Genomic DNA, 13,740 nt, shown 5'->3' on the forward strand with positions numbered 1-13,740 from the left:
TTAGGGATGCTAATCTGTGCTGTAACAAGTGTCTCTGAGGTATGGTGGAAGGAGGCTTTCACTGGGATGTGGTAATGCCGGGGACTAGCTGTACAGAAATGGTGGGCTGGGGTGTCTAGGGGAGGTGGGCACTGTGCTTGAAGGATTTTTATAAAGGGTAACAGCATTACAAATACAGGGAGAGAGAGGCACTATTGGGTCTGTATGGGTGGAAATCCCAGGCCTTAAATGTACTACTAGGATTATACTGGCAGCCCCTGGATCAGGGTGGCAATAGCGATCAGGAGCTATTAAGTGAGATCAAAGAAGATGCAAATTTGGGGGAGTTACAGAAGAGATTTCAGCTACTTGGACAAAGATCAATTCTGTGCCTCATCAGGAGACAAAGTAGATAGAGCATTCTTCTAACTCAATAAATGATTGCTTCCTACAGTAACTAAGTTTAAACTGACAGGAGAAGCTGCTTTTCAGAGGGTCATAGGACCTACTTTAAGCTAGTAGTGAGGTGGCTTATAGCAACCACAGTACAATTACATATAACTGAGTAGAAGAGGACAGCAGACAAAATAAATCCAGCACATGGATATTCAATTTCAAGAAATTAAAATACCTAAAAATGAATCAAGTAGTTTAAAAAAACCCTAAACCATGAAAAGATCTGCCCGAAAAGTGAACAGCCTACAGTGAGCTTGGAGTTTGTTTAAAAAATACTGTGTCAGAAACCAAGGTATACCATTTGAAAACAAACTGGTGTTGTGTCCACCCCCCTGAAAATCCCTGTGTGGCTCAAAGATAAAGCTAAAAAGCCATCGTAGGCAAAAGATGAGCATTTAGAAAATGGAAAGCATGGTGGGTGAGAACAGGAAAATCTGTAGCATGGCAGGTAAAATGTAAGAAGAAAATTAAAAAGGGTGGAAAGGAGGTTGAAGAGCACCTTCCACAGGAGGCTCAAACCAGTAGTAATACATTCTCGAAATCTGTCCAGAGCAGGAATCCAGGTAGTGCTTGTGTGGGATTGCTCGGTGACCGAAGGTGATGGAATGGGCACCTGGGGATGGTAAGGTGTAAGAGAAGCTCAGTGATCTCCTTGTTGTCACTGTTACTGCTAAAGATGGCCTCTAGAGGACATCCTGGGAACACCATACGGGTGACTGGCTGCCAGCAACCATAACATGACAGAGTTACAAAGGACAAAATCACTGTTAACTGGAAAATACAATCCATTGGTAAATGTCAGCATGGCTTCTGTGAAGAGAAAATCCACCTTGTTAATGTACTGGTGTTCTGCATGTGCGTGGATAGAGGGAAGCAACAGGTATAATCAGATTTTCAGAAAACATTTGACAGAGTTGTATTAACAAAGCTAAATTTCCCCAGGCTTGGAGGAGAGGTTCTGTCATCAGTGGAAAGCTGGTGAAAGATTGATTTGGACTGCAGGTGACCTCATGAGGTGGCCACCTTTAGTCTCCTGCTCACAGAAGGTAGGTTGTTCAGGGTCTTGTCTGCTGGGGTTTTGAAAATGTGCAAGGGTGGCCATTTCACCACCCCTGTGGGTCACTCTTCCAGTGCAGACTACTCACATGGTGAATAATTTTTTTTCTTCCCTCAAACTGGAATTTTCCTTGTTGTGATTTATGACTGTTAGCTCTTTCTCTAGGCACTTGAGATGTGCCTGGCTTTGTCTTTTCTGTATCTTTTTAGCCCAGCTTGAGGTAAGCCTTCATTGCTGCCAGGACTCACAGCTGACTTGGGTTGAACTTCTTGTCTGCCAGGATCTCTAGTTTCTTTCCTGCAGAACTGTGACTTCTCAGTTTGTTCCCAGCCTGTCCTGTTGCATGCAGTTGTTCCAGCCCTGGGATGGTGCACAGCACTTGCCCCTGTTGAACTGCTGTGAGGCTCCTGCCAGCCCATTTTTCCAGCATGTCATAGTCCATCTGAATTGCAGCTCTGCTTGTCAGGCTTCACCAGTTTGGTCTTATCCACAGGTATTCTGAAGGTGTGTTCTGTGCTGTTGTACTTGTCGTGATGAAGATGTTCATATTGTGTCCGCTATCAGCTCTTGTCGGTGCCTTTTTGTTACCAGGTACTAGTTAGATTGTAGACTGTAATCACAGTCCTTTGAACTTGGCAGTCCAGACAGTTTTTCATCCACTGTGTGGTCTGTCCATAGTTTAATACTGGCCCAGTGTGGCTGCAGGACTCTGCGTTACTAAAACTAGATACAGAACATTTACAGCTCTCTTGTTCATGTGTGTGCAGATGGATTTGCTCCACAGTCCCCAGAGACACTGCAGGGAGACAGGCAAGTCTGACTGGCCTCCATCTCCCTTATTGCCTGTCTTGAGGGTGACATTTTGTAGTCACCAGTCACCACATGGATTGATGTGACCTTTCAAAAATGGTAGAGAGCAGCTCCTTCTCCATCCTGTTTGGTCTTACGGAGCTGCGTCTGTCCAGTTTTCTTAAGGCGGTGTCTAACTTCATCTTTCGGTGCCGTTGTTAGTGCCTGGGAGCAGCAGGGACATGCTGGTCCCAAAGAGAAGGGACGCTGAGTGTGGTAACAAGGCAGGCGGCAGCAGTGGCCTCACCGGCGAGGGTACAGTCCCTCAGAACCCACGGGGTGATCAGGACAAGGTGGGCAATGGCATGTGGCTGGGTTGAGGGAAGAGCCTGGGCTGGCAGACGGATCCACGGTGAGGTGGCTTTGTGGTCAGGCTGGGAAGTCAACTTTGTAGCTCAGGTAGGGGCCAAAAGCGAGAGCCACAGCTCCCAAGGCAGGGGGGGTCGGTCTCCTCCCAGCCGACAAGCGACAGGACAAGGGGAAACGGGCTCAGGCTGCGCCGGGGGGCTCAGATCGGGTGTTGGGAAACATTTCTTCACCGAGGGGGTGGCCAGGCACTGGCACAGGCTGCCCAGGGAGATGGGGGGGGGGGAGGTGTCACCATCCCCGGGGGTGCTGAAAAGCCACGTAGATGCGGTGCTTGGGGACATGGGTCAGTGGTGGGCTCGGCAGTGCTGGGGCAGCGGTTGGCCTCTATCTCAAAGGCCTTTTCCAACCTAAATGATTCTGTGATTCTACCCTTAATGTTGGTGCTTAGACTGGGTTTGTCCAGCATTTTCACCAGTGATCTGGAGAAATGAATGACCAGTGAAATCTCCAGGTTTACTGATGTTACTGTAGTTTTGGGTCATAAGAAGCTACGCCAGAGGTAGAAGGAGGGTATTGGCAAACTGAATGATCAGAAAGGTGGCAGAAGAGCTTCAGTGTAGATGAATTTATGAGAACTTAAGGTAATTAACATAAATATGATTTAGATTGCTTTCCCTAAATTAAAGGCAATTAATCTAGGGAAAAGCAGTCTAAACCGTATCTACATAAGAAAGATTCCTGAACTCGGAAACAGGCAGTTAAGACTCCAGGAGGAGAACCTGAGGGCAGTGGTGGGCCATTGAGATGGTTAGTCGGTGTAAAGGGCAGCCAAACAAGAAGCCCACGGTGTTGGCCGTCATAAGGGAGGGTGATGCGGACAGCAGTAAGAAACATTTTACCTCTCTGTAGTAGAGCTGTGGTTGCAGCCACATCTCGTTTACTATGTGCAGTTCTGGTTGCTACGTCTTAAGAGGGAGCAGAGAGGGGCAGAACAGTGATCATAGGGGCTGGAGCAGGTGCCCGATGAAGAGAAGCTGAAGGCTGGGACTGATTTGGAGGGAGAATGTGGTCAAGGCGCACAAAGTGCTGCAGGCAGGGGATGTGCTGACAGCGGAGCTGCTCGCCCAGCCCTGCCGCACGCGGGCTGAAGGCGCTCGGAAGCTCAGGGGAGACGGTGGGAGACAGCCGAGAATCCTTCATGCGGCAGGGCGGGAGCTGCCGACCGCGCCGGGGCGGGACACGGTTGCGGGGAGAGGCCGGTGCGCGGGTGGATGCGGGAGGACGAGGCAGGGATGTCCTCTCTGCGGGTGCCCAGGCTCACGCACTCCCCGCCGGTGTCGGCTCCTGCTGGAGATGGGGCTGCGCGGGGCTGTCCGACGTTGGTCCGACCCCGCGGGCTGCTTCTGTGCTCCCCCTGCCTCTGCCAGCAGGACTGGTGCTGTGTGAAGCGAATGGTGCAATAAATCTGCTTAACTAAAAGCAGCGACTCTTCCTGAGCTGCTGAGCATTGAACACTGTCATTTAAACTGTCCTTTTCCCCAGCCAAAAATCTCAAATATCCAGTACTTTATTCTTCCTTTAATATTTTTGAGCAGGTTACTCTAGCAACTGGCGTTGCTAAGACACAAATAGCTGCAGATGTTCTCAGAACTGATTGCACCGCGATAAATACCATGGCTGCCGCTAATGCTAAATAACAAAAGTAGTAAGTAAATTTACTGTAGTCACAACCTTTTTAGTAAAATCATGCTGAAAGTTGAGTACTGAAAAATTTTCTGTAATAGAACTATAGATTAATTTCCTGGTTGCCTCTAGTGGTATCTGTATTGCTATCTGATATGTGTTAGTAAAATCTTGTACTGAAAACAAAACTTAGAGCTGCATAATGTAACTGCTTCCTTTTTTGTGGTTAATATGATGCAGATTTGCTGTCTTGACTGACAGGGGATTAAAAATGTCAGTCTTCTGTTCAGAAAATCTCCTAATCTGTTTGAATGTGTCTGAAGTGGTTTCTAGAAATCTAAGGCCTGTGCTCTGCTGTTTGAAAGTTTGTTTTAAAAAGCTTTTAAGGCAGATGGTGTTTTTTTCCTCCAGAGCTGCAGCTGTAGAGATTTGTCACCCATTTATCAGTTATCTAAACCACAAAAATGTATGTGAGCTGTAGGATACCAGGTACCTTATCATCTGTGGTCGTCGAAAAAATCCCTTCTCAGTGCAAGTTGAATCCTCATGAACAGAGGAGTTAATTGACTTTTTTACTTTTCTTACGTTTGCATAAATTACCATACTTTGTTTAATAACTACAAGGTTAATAGCAGGTTTGTGTTCTTGTGCCGTGTGAGCTATGCACATTAGATCTATCTAGAAGAAATGCCGACTTGTTTCTGGGCTCAGTGGGAGCTGTTTTTCTCAAGGATGAAGTTGTTATTTCCAAATTTGCCTTTTGTAAAAACAGTTCTTTTCCCCATTAAAAATTTCCCTGCTGTGTTTCAAAATCAAATTTTTAAAAATTGCATAAGAACTGGGAAGTCAAGCTGCTTGTGTGTCATTGTTCGAGCAAAGTGAACTGAAGACAGTCTTAACGTTGATAGCCCTTGAAGGATTTAATAATATCATGAAAATTCCTATTAATGAAATAGGCATTGCTTAGAGTAAAACTGCATTTGTGTGACCACATTTAATTTCAGTAATTTTCTCACTTTATAAATACTGCAAAAAAAAATTTCCATTTTAAAATTATGAAATGTTAATCAAACCGTGGTTCTTTTAATCCTACAGGACTGCATTTACAGGCTTGTCATGGCCTCTTGTATCTTCAAAAACGGGACGTACAGTCTGCCGTCCTTGTAACTTCTGGTGTTTTATTCCAAGTCTTCCCTGCCTAATGAAGAAGGGAGGAGAGAGTGCAGAGAGAGAGCAGTAAGCAATCCAGCATATCTCCCGGCAAAGGTTTATTCTCTGCTGTTCTTAACAGTATTTTGCAAATACCCATGTGTTGCATGTGTGTATCTGGGTGTGTGCGTGGAGAGTGTGAAAAAGCGAGGAACAGCAGAGTATAAATCTTTGCCATGAGATCTGCTGGATTTGTTAAAGATATGAAATCAGCAGGCTGGTGTGTAGCACAGCTTTCATTCTTTAACTTTATTCTGTTTTCTGTTTTTTAAATCTCTGCTCTCTGCTGCTGGAAAAGGAAACTAGTAGAGAACTGTGCTTAAAAAAGGGGTGGATTTAACAAAACAAAGCTTGAGATACGGTGCCTTGAAGATGGATTTTAGAGGGAATTTTTAAGAATTGTTTTGGAGAGAAAGACTCTTCTTTCAGGAGTTGGTTGTTGATAGTGTTAGAAAGTTTGGGGGTACCACTATTTAAAGCTAGAAACCCAAGTTCCTTTTCCCTCTTACCCCATTTGTATTTTCAAACACTGGAGTAATGCACGTGTCTCATCTGCTTGGCAGTCATGGAATGGCTGTCAGATACTGAATGTGCAGCCTTAATATGATATTTATAAATTAACTTGGGAACACCACGGGAAGGAGATTGTGCATTGTGTTACTTGCACGTCTACTTGTGAAAGCAAATAAATTATTTGTATTAAGCATTTCATTCCTTGATGGGGGAGGAAAGCCAGGTGGGCCCTTCCTCTTCGGCTCACCCCTGCCGTTCTTGCCTGTCACCAGAGTTGCATCAGCCTACTAAATACTGCAATTCCCTTTTCTTTAAAATATCTTTAAACTTTTTTGAGTTTGTAGGCAGGCGCACCAGATAGAACATTTTACACACCCAGGCATCTATTTACTCATTTTGTTTGCATCATTATGGTGGTGGTACAGCTTCATGAAGAATTTCCATTACCTTGTTTTTGCCTGAAGGAAGGAAAAATGAAGCGTAGTACACTAAATTGTTCAATTCCTGACAGCTCCTTAGGGGGCTGTTTTGTTAGACAGACCGAACTAGGAGCCAGGCTGATGCTGTCATTTCCTGTGATCTTTAATCAAAGCTGTTTAAAAACAAAATGGGAAATTCTTCAAAACTTCAGAGAATGCCTCTTACAAGAGATCACGTAGGAGTGGCAGTGGGCTGAGTTTGCTTGCTCGGTGTAGTCAGAACGCTAGTTTGGCTATGTAGGGTACCGAATTGGAAATATTTCAGCAGCTTGGCTGATGAAATTCTATCACAGTTGGATAGAGAAATGCTGAGATATGGGGAAGGATAAAATTGTAAAGAAACTTTCCCATGGAACAAGGAGGTTATATCCATACACCTGCTCACACCCTGATGTGGAGGGGCACGAGTCACTGCCAGTGTGGGAGATGGCTGATACTGTGTTTTGCCTGAAGGTTAAAATTTAAGTCATAAGCCTTTGGAGAGAAAAAAAAAAAAAGCATTTTGTAGCTGTGCAGTGCATAGTAATATCAGTATGTGTCTCTTTTCGTATTTCTTTCTTTGTGTGTTTTTAATTATTTTTTAAAGGGGGAGGGGATCCACCGCATCCCACTGTGCCAAATTCCGCTCTTCTCCGAAAGAAGCGGTTTGTCATGTGGCGAGTGGCACAGAGTAAAAAGCATATTGCAAAGAAAAAACATGCTCCGGTCAGGTGGTGGCTTAGATCGCTTTAGCCGCGCTCTCCAATCCCAGGTGCATGTCGTGTAGCAGCATGGCACAGATTACGATGAAATGCTCCACAGGAAAATACGGAAAGCATAGACTATTCTGCTGCTGCTTAATTCATATATTCATTGTATATATTCGTGGTAAGGTGCTGGCCCTTGAGTAAAAAAGGAGTTGAAATAACTGCATAATCATGTTATTATGCATACAAAATGTTATGGCTGCTGCCATAAAAGACAATAAAAAAAATGTTTCTGTGAATACATTAGCAACAAAAGGAGGGCTAAGAAGAACCTCCAGCCTTTATTGGATGTAGGGGAAAACATAGTGACAAAGCATGAAGAAAAGGCTGAGGTACTTAATGCTTTCTTTGCTTCACCCTTTAATAGTAAGATCAGTTGTTCTCCGGGTCCCCGTCCCCCTGAGCTGGAAAACGGGGATGGGAAGCAGAATGCAGCCGCCACGGTCCAGGAGGAATCAGCCAGCAACCTGCTGCAGCACCAAGACACACGGAGCGGTGTCTGGGGCCAGGGGACCCAGCCCAGGGTACCGTCCCGGGGTACCGCGGGAGCTGGCGGAGCAGCTCGCCGAGCCGCTCTCCATCACTGATGAGCGTCTGGGCTGACCGGGGGGCTCCCAGCAGGCTGGGGCTGAGCCAGTGTGACACCCACCTGCGCAAGGGCTGGGAGGAGGGTCCGGGGAATGGCAGGCTGTCAGCCTGCCCTGGGTGCTGGGGAAGCTCGTGGAGCAGAAGGTCCCGAGTGCCTTCATGCGGCACGTGCAGGACGGCCGGGCGTCAGCCCTGCCAGCGCGGGTTTGTGAAAGGCAGGTCCTGCCTGAGGAACCCGATCTCCTGCTGCAGCCCGGTGACCCACTTAGGGCTGAGGGACAGGCGGTGGGTGTTTGCCTGGGCCGTGGCGAGGCCCTTGCACCATCTCCCGCAGCGTTCTGGGGGGGCTGGCTGGCGGCCGCTGAACACGAGCCAGCAGGGTGCCCAGGGAGGCCGGCAGCATCGCGGCTTGTGTCCGCTTCAGCAGGGTGCCCAGGTGCCCAGGGAGGCCGGCAGCATCGCGGCTTGTGTCCGCTTCAGCAGGGTGCCCAGGTGCCCAGGGAGGCCGGCAGCATCGCGGCTTGTGTCCGCCTCAGCAGGGTGCCCAGGTGCCCAGGGAGGCCGGCAGCATCCCGGCTTGTGTCCGGAAGAGCCGGACCAGGGCAGCGTCCGTCCCCCCGTGCTCGGTGCTGCGGGGCTGCCCCGCGCCCCTGGGCTCAGCGTTGGGCCCCTCACGGGCAGAGGGACGCAGAGGGGCTGGAGCGTGTCCAGAGCCGGGCAGGGGGCTGGGGGGGGTCGGCCTGGAGAGGAGGGGGCTCGGGGGCCCTGGTCGCTCCCTACAGCTCCCGGACAGGAGGGTGTAGGCAGGGGGGGTCGGTCTCCTCCCAGCCGACAAGCGACAGGACAAGGGGAAACGGGCTCAGGCTGCGCCGGGGGGCTCAGATCGGGTGTTGGGAAACATTTCTTCACCAAGGGGGCGGCCAGGCACTGGCACAGGCTGCCCAGGGAGATGGGGGGGGGGGGCGCGGTGTCACCATCCCCGGGGGTGCTGAAAAGCCACGTAGATGCGGTGCTTGGGGACATGGGTCAGTGGTGGGCTCGGCAGTGCTGGGGCAACGGCTGGACTTGATCTCAAAGGCCTTTTCCAACCTAAAGGGTTCTGTGATTCTGTTATTTTATTTTAACTTTCTGTTTAAGAGATACAATTTCATTACCCTAAATAAAGCTTTTTTCTTAGGGAATAGTGGCTTTATTAAAGTAATATAAAACCCTATTCAAACAGCTTTTTTTCTAATCAGTGTAATTACTGCTTGTTGGTCTTATAACAGTATCTTTGATTTTAATTATTTGCAGCTTGAGAGAAGAACTGTACCTCAGCCGAAATTTTATATTCAAAGCCAAGGCAGATGGGCTTGAAAGAACAGAATGAAAGTAAATAGCAGTCTATCCTGATGCTAGTAGCAGGTACCTTTCAGAAAGTATACCCACAGTATCTAGTTAGAAAGAGTCTGACTGAAGTAGAATTTGCATTTTAGGATTTTTAAAACGGGCTTTCTTGCAAGAAACTGTACATAACTTGCCAGGGCTTTTAGTAGGGAGTTATTGGCATTGCGATCTTGTGCAGAACAGAAGGCAGGCAACTCATCGGTGTGATTCTGCAGCCCGTTCCTCTGCGCTGATGCCTTCCATTTCGAAGTTTAGATAACATGCCTTCATACATCGAGCAGGCAAAGTAAAACAACGTGCAAATACCCGTCCTTGGTAATTCCACACTGTTGGTAGATTTGTGTGCAAATTGGAATTAAACCAAGATGGCTCTTCAAAATGAGTCGATTAAATTGAAAATGTTGTTTCATTCACATATTACAAAACAATTTTTATCAGGGTAAATAATGAAAACCACCCCATAAAGGGGAAAAGGTATGGTGTTTTGCTGTTTTCAGAAGTGTGCACCTGACTCATTTTTGCTGAATGTTTTTTTCATTGCTGCAGCTCGTTTGATGGCTTGTTGCACTCTCAGTCACGTTTTGTGCTGGTTTTCTCATTCATGGGCCTGGTGGCCCACAGAAGTATTCCCACCATCAGAATCTACTTCTCAGACATCCCTCCCACACGGAGAAATATAAATGGCTATGTAGATGGGGAAAGTGACCAAACTCCTCCAGCTGCTTGCAAAGCTGTTAATCAGCAATTTCTTGCCTTTGGAGGCTGGTGTCAGTCCCCTTCAGGAAGCAGTGGCGTTTCTGGGACTGGGACCGGCAGCAGGACCGACGGCAGTGGCTCTTCTCCTGCCTGAGGGTTGCATTGGCACCCCCTGCCAAGGGTGTGACTGCACCAGTTTGAACTCTGTGGAACTGAAGATCTGTTTTGATATCTCTTCTGTTGTGATTGCTTAAGGTTTTAAAATGTTCTGCAATAGAAGCTGTGTGATAAGCTTATCTGAGGCACAGTCGCCCTGAGTCTTCCACAAGTTAAAAATCTAATTTTGAGATCTGAGAAGCCATTAAAAAGAATCAGTGTTGTTTATCTCCAGTTTTTACACATCAGCTTTGTTTGTGGTGAGCTGCTGGCTAAGTAAGCCGCTGTGAGTAGCTGAGCTGCACAGGCGCCAGGCGCGGGGTCTGGTTTTTGGAGAGCTGAGCGGTGGGCAGCCTGCAGCACCCAGGGGTGCTGGGGCTGGCGGAGGGCGTACGCCTGCCCGAAGGCTGCAGCCAGCTGATGGCCAGCGCGGGGGTGATGGATTAGCCATATCGGAGGGTGCTGTGAGGGAAACACGTGCAGCCGGCGCAGGTGCTGCCCGGGCTGGCGCTGAAGCTGTCAGCAGCTTTGCTCAGCCTCTCCCGGAGGGAGGGAGGGAGGGAGGCAGGCAGCAGCTGCCCTGCCCGGCACCATGCCCGGAGGTAACGAAGGTGGGGGCTCTGGCCTCCGGCCGCGCTCCCCATGCCCGGCCACAAGAAGTCATGTGGCGGCTCTACCGGAGAACTGGTGGTGGGTGGGTGATACCGGTTGAAAGGCTGTGGAGCCATCTGTACATCACTGTGACTTACGTCCTCTGTTTTGCCCAAGTGAAGCATGAGTAAGATGGTAAAATTGTGGTTTCGTTTCCTGTGGCTGTCAGTGAAAAGGGGCATCCTGCTGCCCCACTTGCGTGCTCTGCCTGTTTCCCCATCCTGCTGGCTGGGGCTGTGTGAGACCAGAGCTGATGCCACTTAAAGCAGTGGAGCAGAAAGGTTGTGCTTGGGTGCCTCTGGTTTGGTGTTTGGGTTTTTTTCTTTCTTTCTTTTTCCTTAGAAGGAGGTCAGATCCCAGATCCAGACTGCTGTTCAGCCACACAAGTGCTTTGGTGGCCACAAAGGAAGGGGTGTCAGGCCAGCAAGAATGTGTTGCTGGAGATAAGGAGGAGCAGGAGCTCTTCCTTCAGCAGCAGCTTAAACTGTGGTGTAGGGGGCATTTGCTGCAGAGACCCCATCACTCCTAGCTACTCAGGCGTACCGGTTAGGTACATCGCTTTCACCCCAAAATGCAGGCTGCTTCTTGTTCTGCCCACTTCTGCATAACACCAGCTACAAGCACTAGGTCTTTGTGAGATGTCTTCTGCCCAAGCTGCTATTTCTGGAGGTACAGAGTATTCTCCAGAGGAAAGCATGAAGTCACCAGAGGTCAAGCTTTCACTTGCCATCTGCTCAGCTGCTTTGGTTCAATCATTTGTTTCCAGATGCTACAAGATGCCCTGCTCATTTGGGAAGAGAGTTTTGTTCCCAAGTGTAATGACAGGACCCTGGGAATCTCTTTTGTCTTTCTAATTGTTTAGATCCTTCTTAAAAACAACATTAAAGATCAGCTTACAGCTTTTAAACGAAGCATGGGATGGGAAATTACTGCTGTATGGATCGAAGTGTGATGTGAAGTCTTTTTCCATACTGAAGAGTTTAGTTTGGAATTTTTCAAAGAAATTGCACAATGAAATAGTGTCAAGTAGCAAACATGAAGGACAAGGGACAAGACAGGACCCATTGGTATCAGTTTCAAATATTCTTGCTGGTGGCCATTGTATTCTGTGCTCCTATTCATAGTTTTTGAATGCCACAGTTTCTCTTAAGTCTTGATTTTTCTCTGTTATTCATACAAAAAAGTAAAAAGGAAATAAGCTTTTATATTTGAAGTAAAGGTGGTGGAGGAAAAACTGGAATGGTGACAGTAGTACTTGATATTGTATACTTTCTTGTGTGGTTTGAATAGGGTCATTTCAAAGGAACCTGAGTTATTGAAGAGACTTACTGTAAATTCAGTTGATACACTGTTAAGGCAATGAAGGTAAGTAGCTTTGATTAGGGGAGGCAGCCTTGGAAAACGCTCAGACCCTCAATGAAATTTTACCCTGGAGTATATGATACACCCTGGCATGTAAGACCTTTATCTGTCCTCAAATAAGGGAGAAGAAATCCTTTGTGTTTTCATGGTTAATATGAAATTATTCCAGGCTACAGAGCATGCCTGTACCTGGCACGTGGTGCTCCACTGCAGGCTGGCTGCACATGCGAGGAGTCTAAGTAGGTCTGGCAGGGGCCAGGAGGGGGGAATAGCAATTGTTTTCAGGATGCAGGAAAGTTGTTTCTGTTAACTTGTTTAGTCCATTTGCATGGGGACAATTTCATAATGTGAGGGTGCCTGAATGCTCCAGACAGGATGGGGAAAACGGACACAGAGAAAGGAGAGGCGAGTGAATGACCACCTGCATTTCCACTGAGATTTACAGAAAAACTGTCACGGCTGTGGAGGCAGGAATAGGTTCTACCTCAGCACACAAATTCACTGTATTTAATTGCTTCCAAACCACTAAGTGTTTTTCAGTATTTCTTCTAATTTCTGTAATCTGCTTAGGTTCTGCTTTGTGTGCAATAATGCACACGTGTGTATGGAAGAGGCAGCTCTGCTGGGATGGAGAGGAGGCATCTACTTGATTTTGGTGCAGTTGAGATAGAGCTTGTCTGAAGAGGTTAGGGTTTGTTTTAATAAACTGGCTCTGAAATGAGAGGGTGAAAGAAGAGCAATCAAATTGTGTAGGTCACACTGTTTGTGAATGTTGGTCGGGCAGAGGGGGAAGCCGTGGAGGACATGTGCCTTTATCTTTTGTGCACTAAACTGCAAAAATTAATCAGGTTGTGAAAGTAATTGAAAAATTTCCTTTTCATGGTTTTAAAATCGTGGGGGATAGCAGCTCTTGGTGTAATATACAAGATCTGTCTGCTAAATGCTGCTGGGTTACTTAGCTTCCAAAATAAAAGTTATTTTAAAAATTTCATCAAACGTCTCTCTTTGAAAGGTACAATTGAAATAATAAACTTGCTTTGTGGATTTGGCAATAAACAGTACTGCATGTGAATACATTTAGGTGTACAGTCTTGTCCTGATTTTTTTTTTTTGTTTGTTATATAAATGTTCTAAATGAAAACAGGTTAGATTGAATCACGCTGTTTACTGACCTAGTAGACCAGACCTGATCATTTAAAGTGTCTTTAAAATCATGGTGCACGTGTCTGATTGATACATTAGCTTCTGTAGTCAGTATGGTACAAGTAAATGATGTAGAAATGTGCCACGTGCGTAAAAAATCTGTATCTTGAAGATTAAAGCTAAATCCCTTGTTTATGAAATCTCTCCATATATGAATTTCATCTTTTACTTGGGAGATGGCAACATGAGTTTAGAAAGCTTGTGGGTGGAATATATGACAATTAATGTTCTCTGATAGCCTAAATGATAAGCCCCCCAAAAAGTACATAAAGCTATGAACACCTTTTTTTGACAGGCTTTGAGGACTGCCGAGGAACACACGATTTGAATCATTTAAGCACCCATGGAAGAGGCACAAGACTTACCTGAACAACCTGTAAGTACGTTTAAAAAGACTAAAACTGAACATAGAAAACAA

The 13,740-nt window shown here is 46.8% G+C and overlaps 1 protein-coding gene across 6 annotated transcripts in view; it reads left to right on the plus strand.

The window, feature by feature from the left end:
* EYA3 (EYA transcriptional coactivator and phosphatase 3) overlaps positions 1–13,740 on the plus strand; it is a 59,245-nt gene that overhangs the window by 6,235 nt on the left and 39,270 nt on the right. For 5 of the 6 annotated variants that reach the window (XM_056330109.1, XM_056330111.1, XM_056330114.1 and 2 more), the window contains exon 2: positions 13,618–13,698. In XM_056330109.1, coding sequence (XP_056186084.1) covers positions 13,666–13,698 — 33 coding nt within the window. In that variant the 5' untranslated portion in view covers positions 13,618–13,665. Of the gene's footprint in view, positions 1–13,617; positions 13,702–13,740 lie in introns of those variants that run through there. The other variant, XM_056330110.1, reaches the window with a different exon arrangement.

The sequence above is a fragment of the Falco biarmicus genome, chromosome 3 (genome assembly GCF_023638135.1).
Source record: "Falco biarmicus isolate bFalBia1 chromosome 3, bFalBia1.pri, whole genome shotgun sequence".
In the NCBI taxonomy this organism is placed as follows: Eukaryota; Metazoa; Chordata; class Aves; order Falconiformes; family Falconidae; genus Falco; species Falco biarmicus.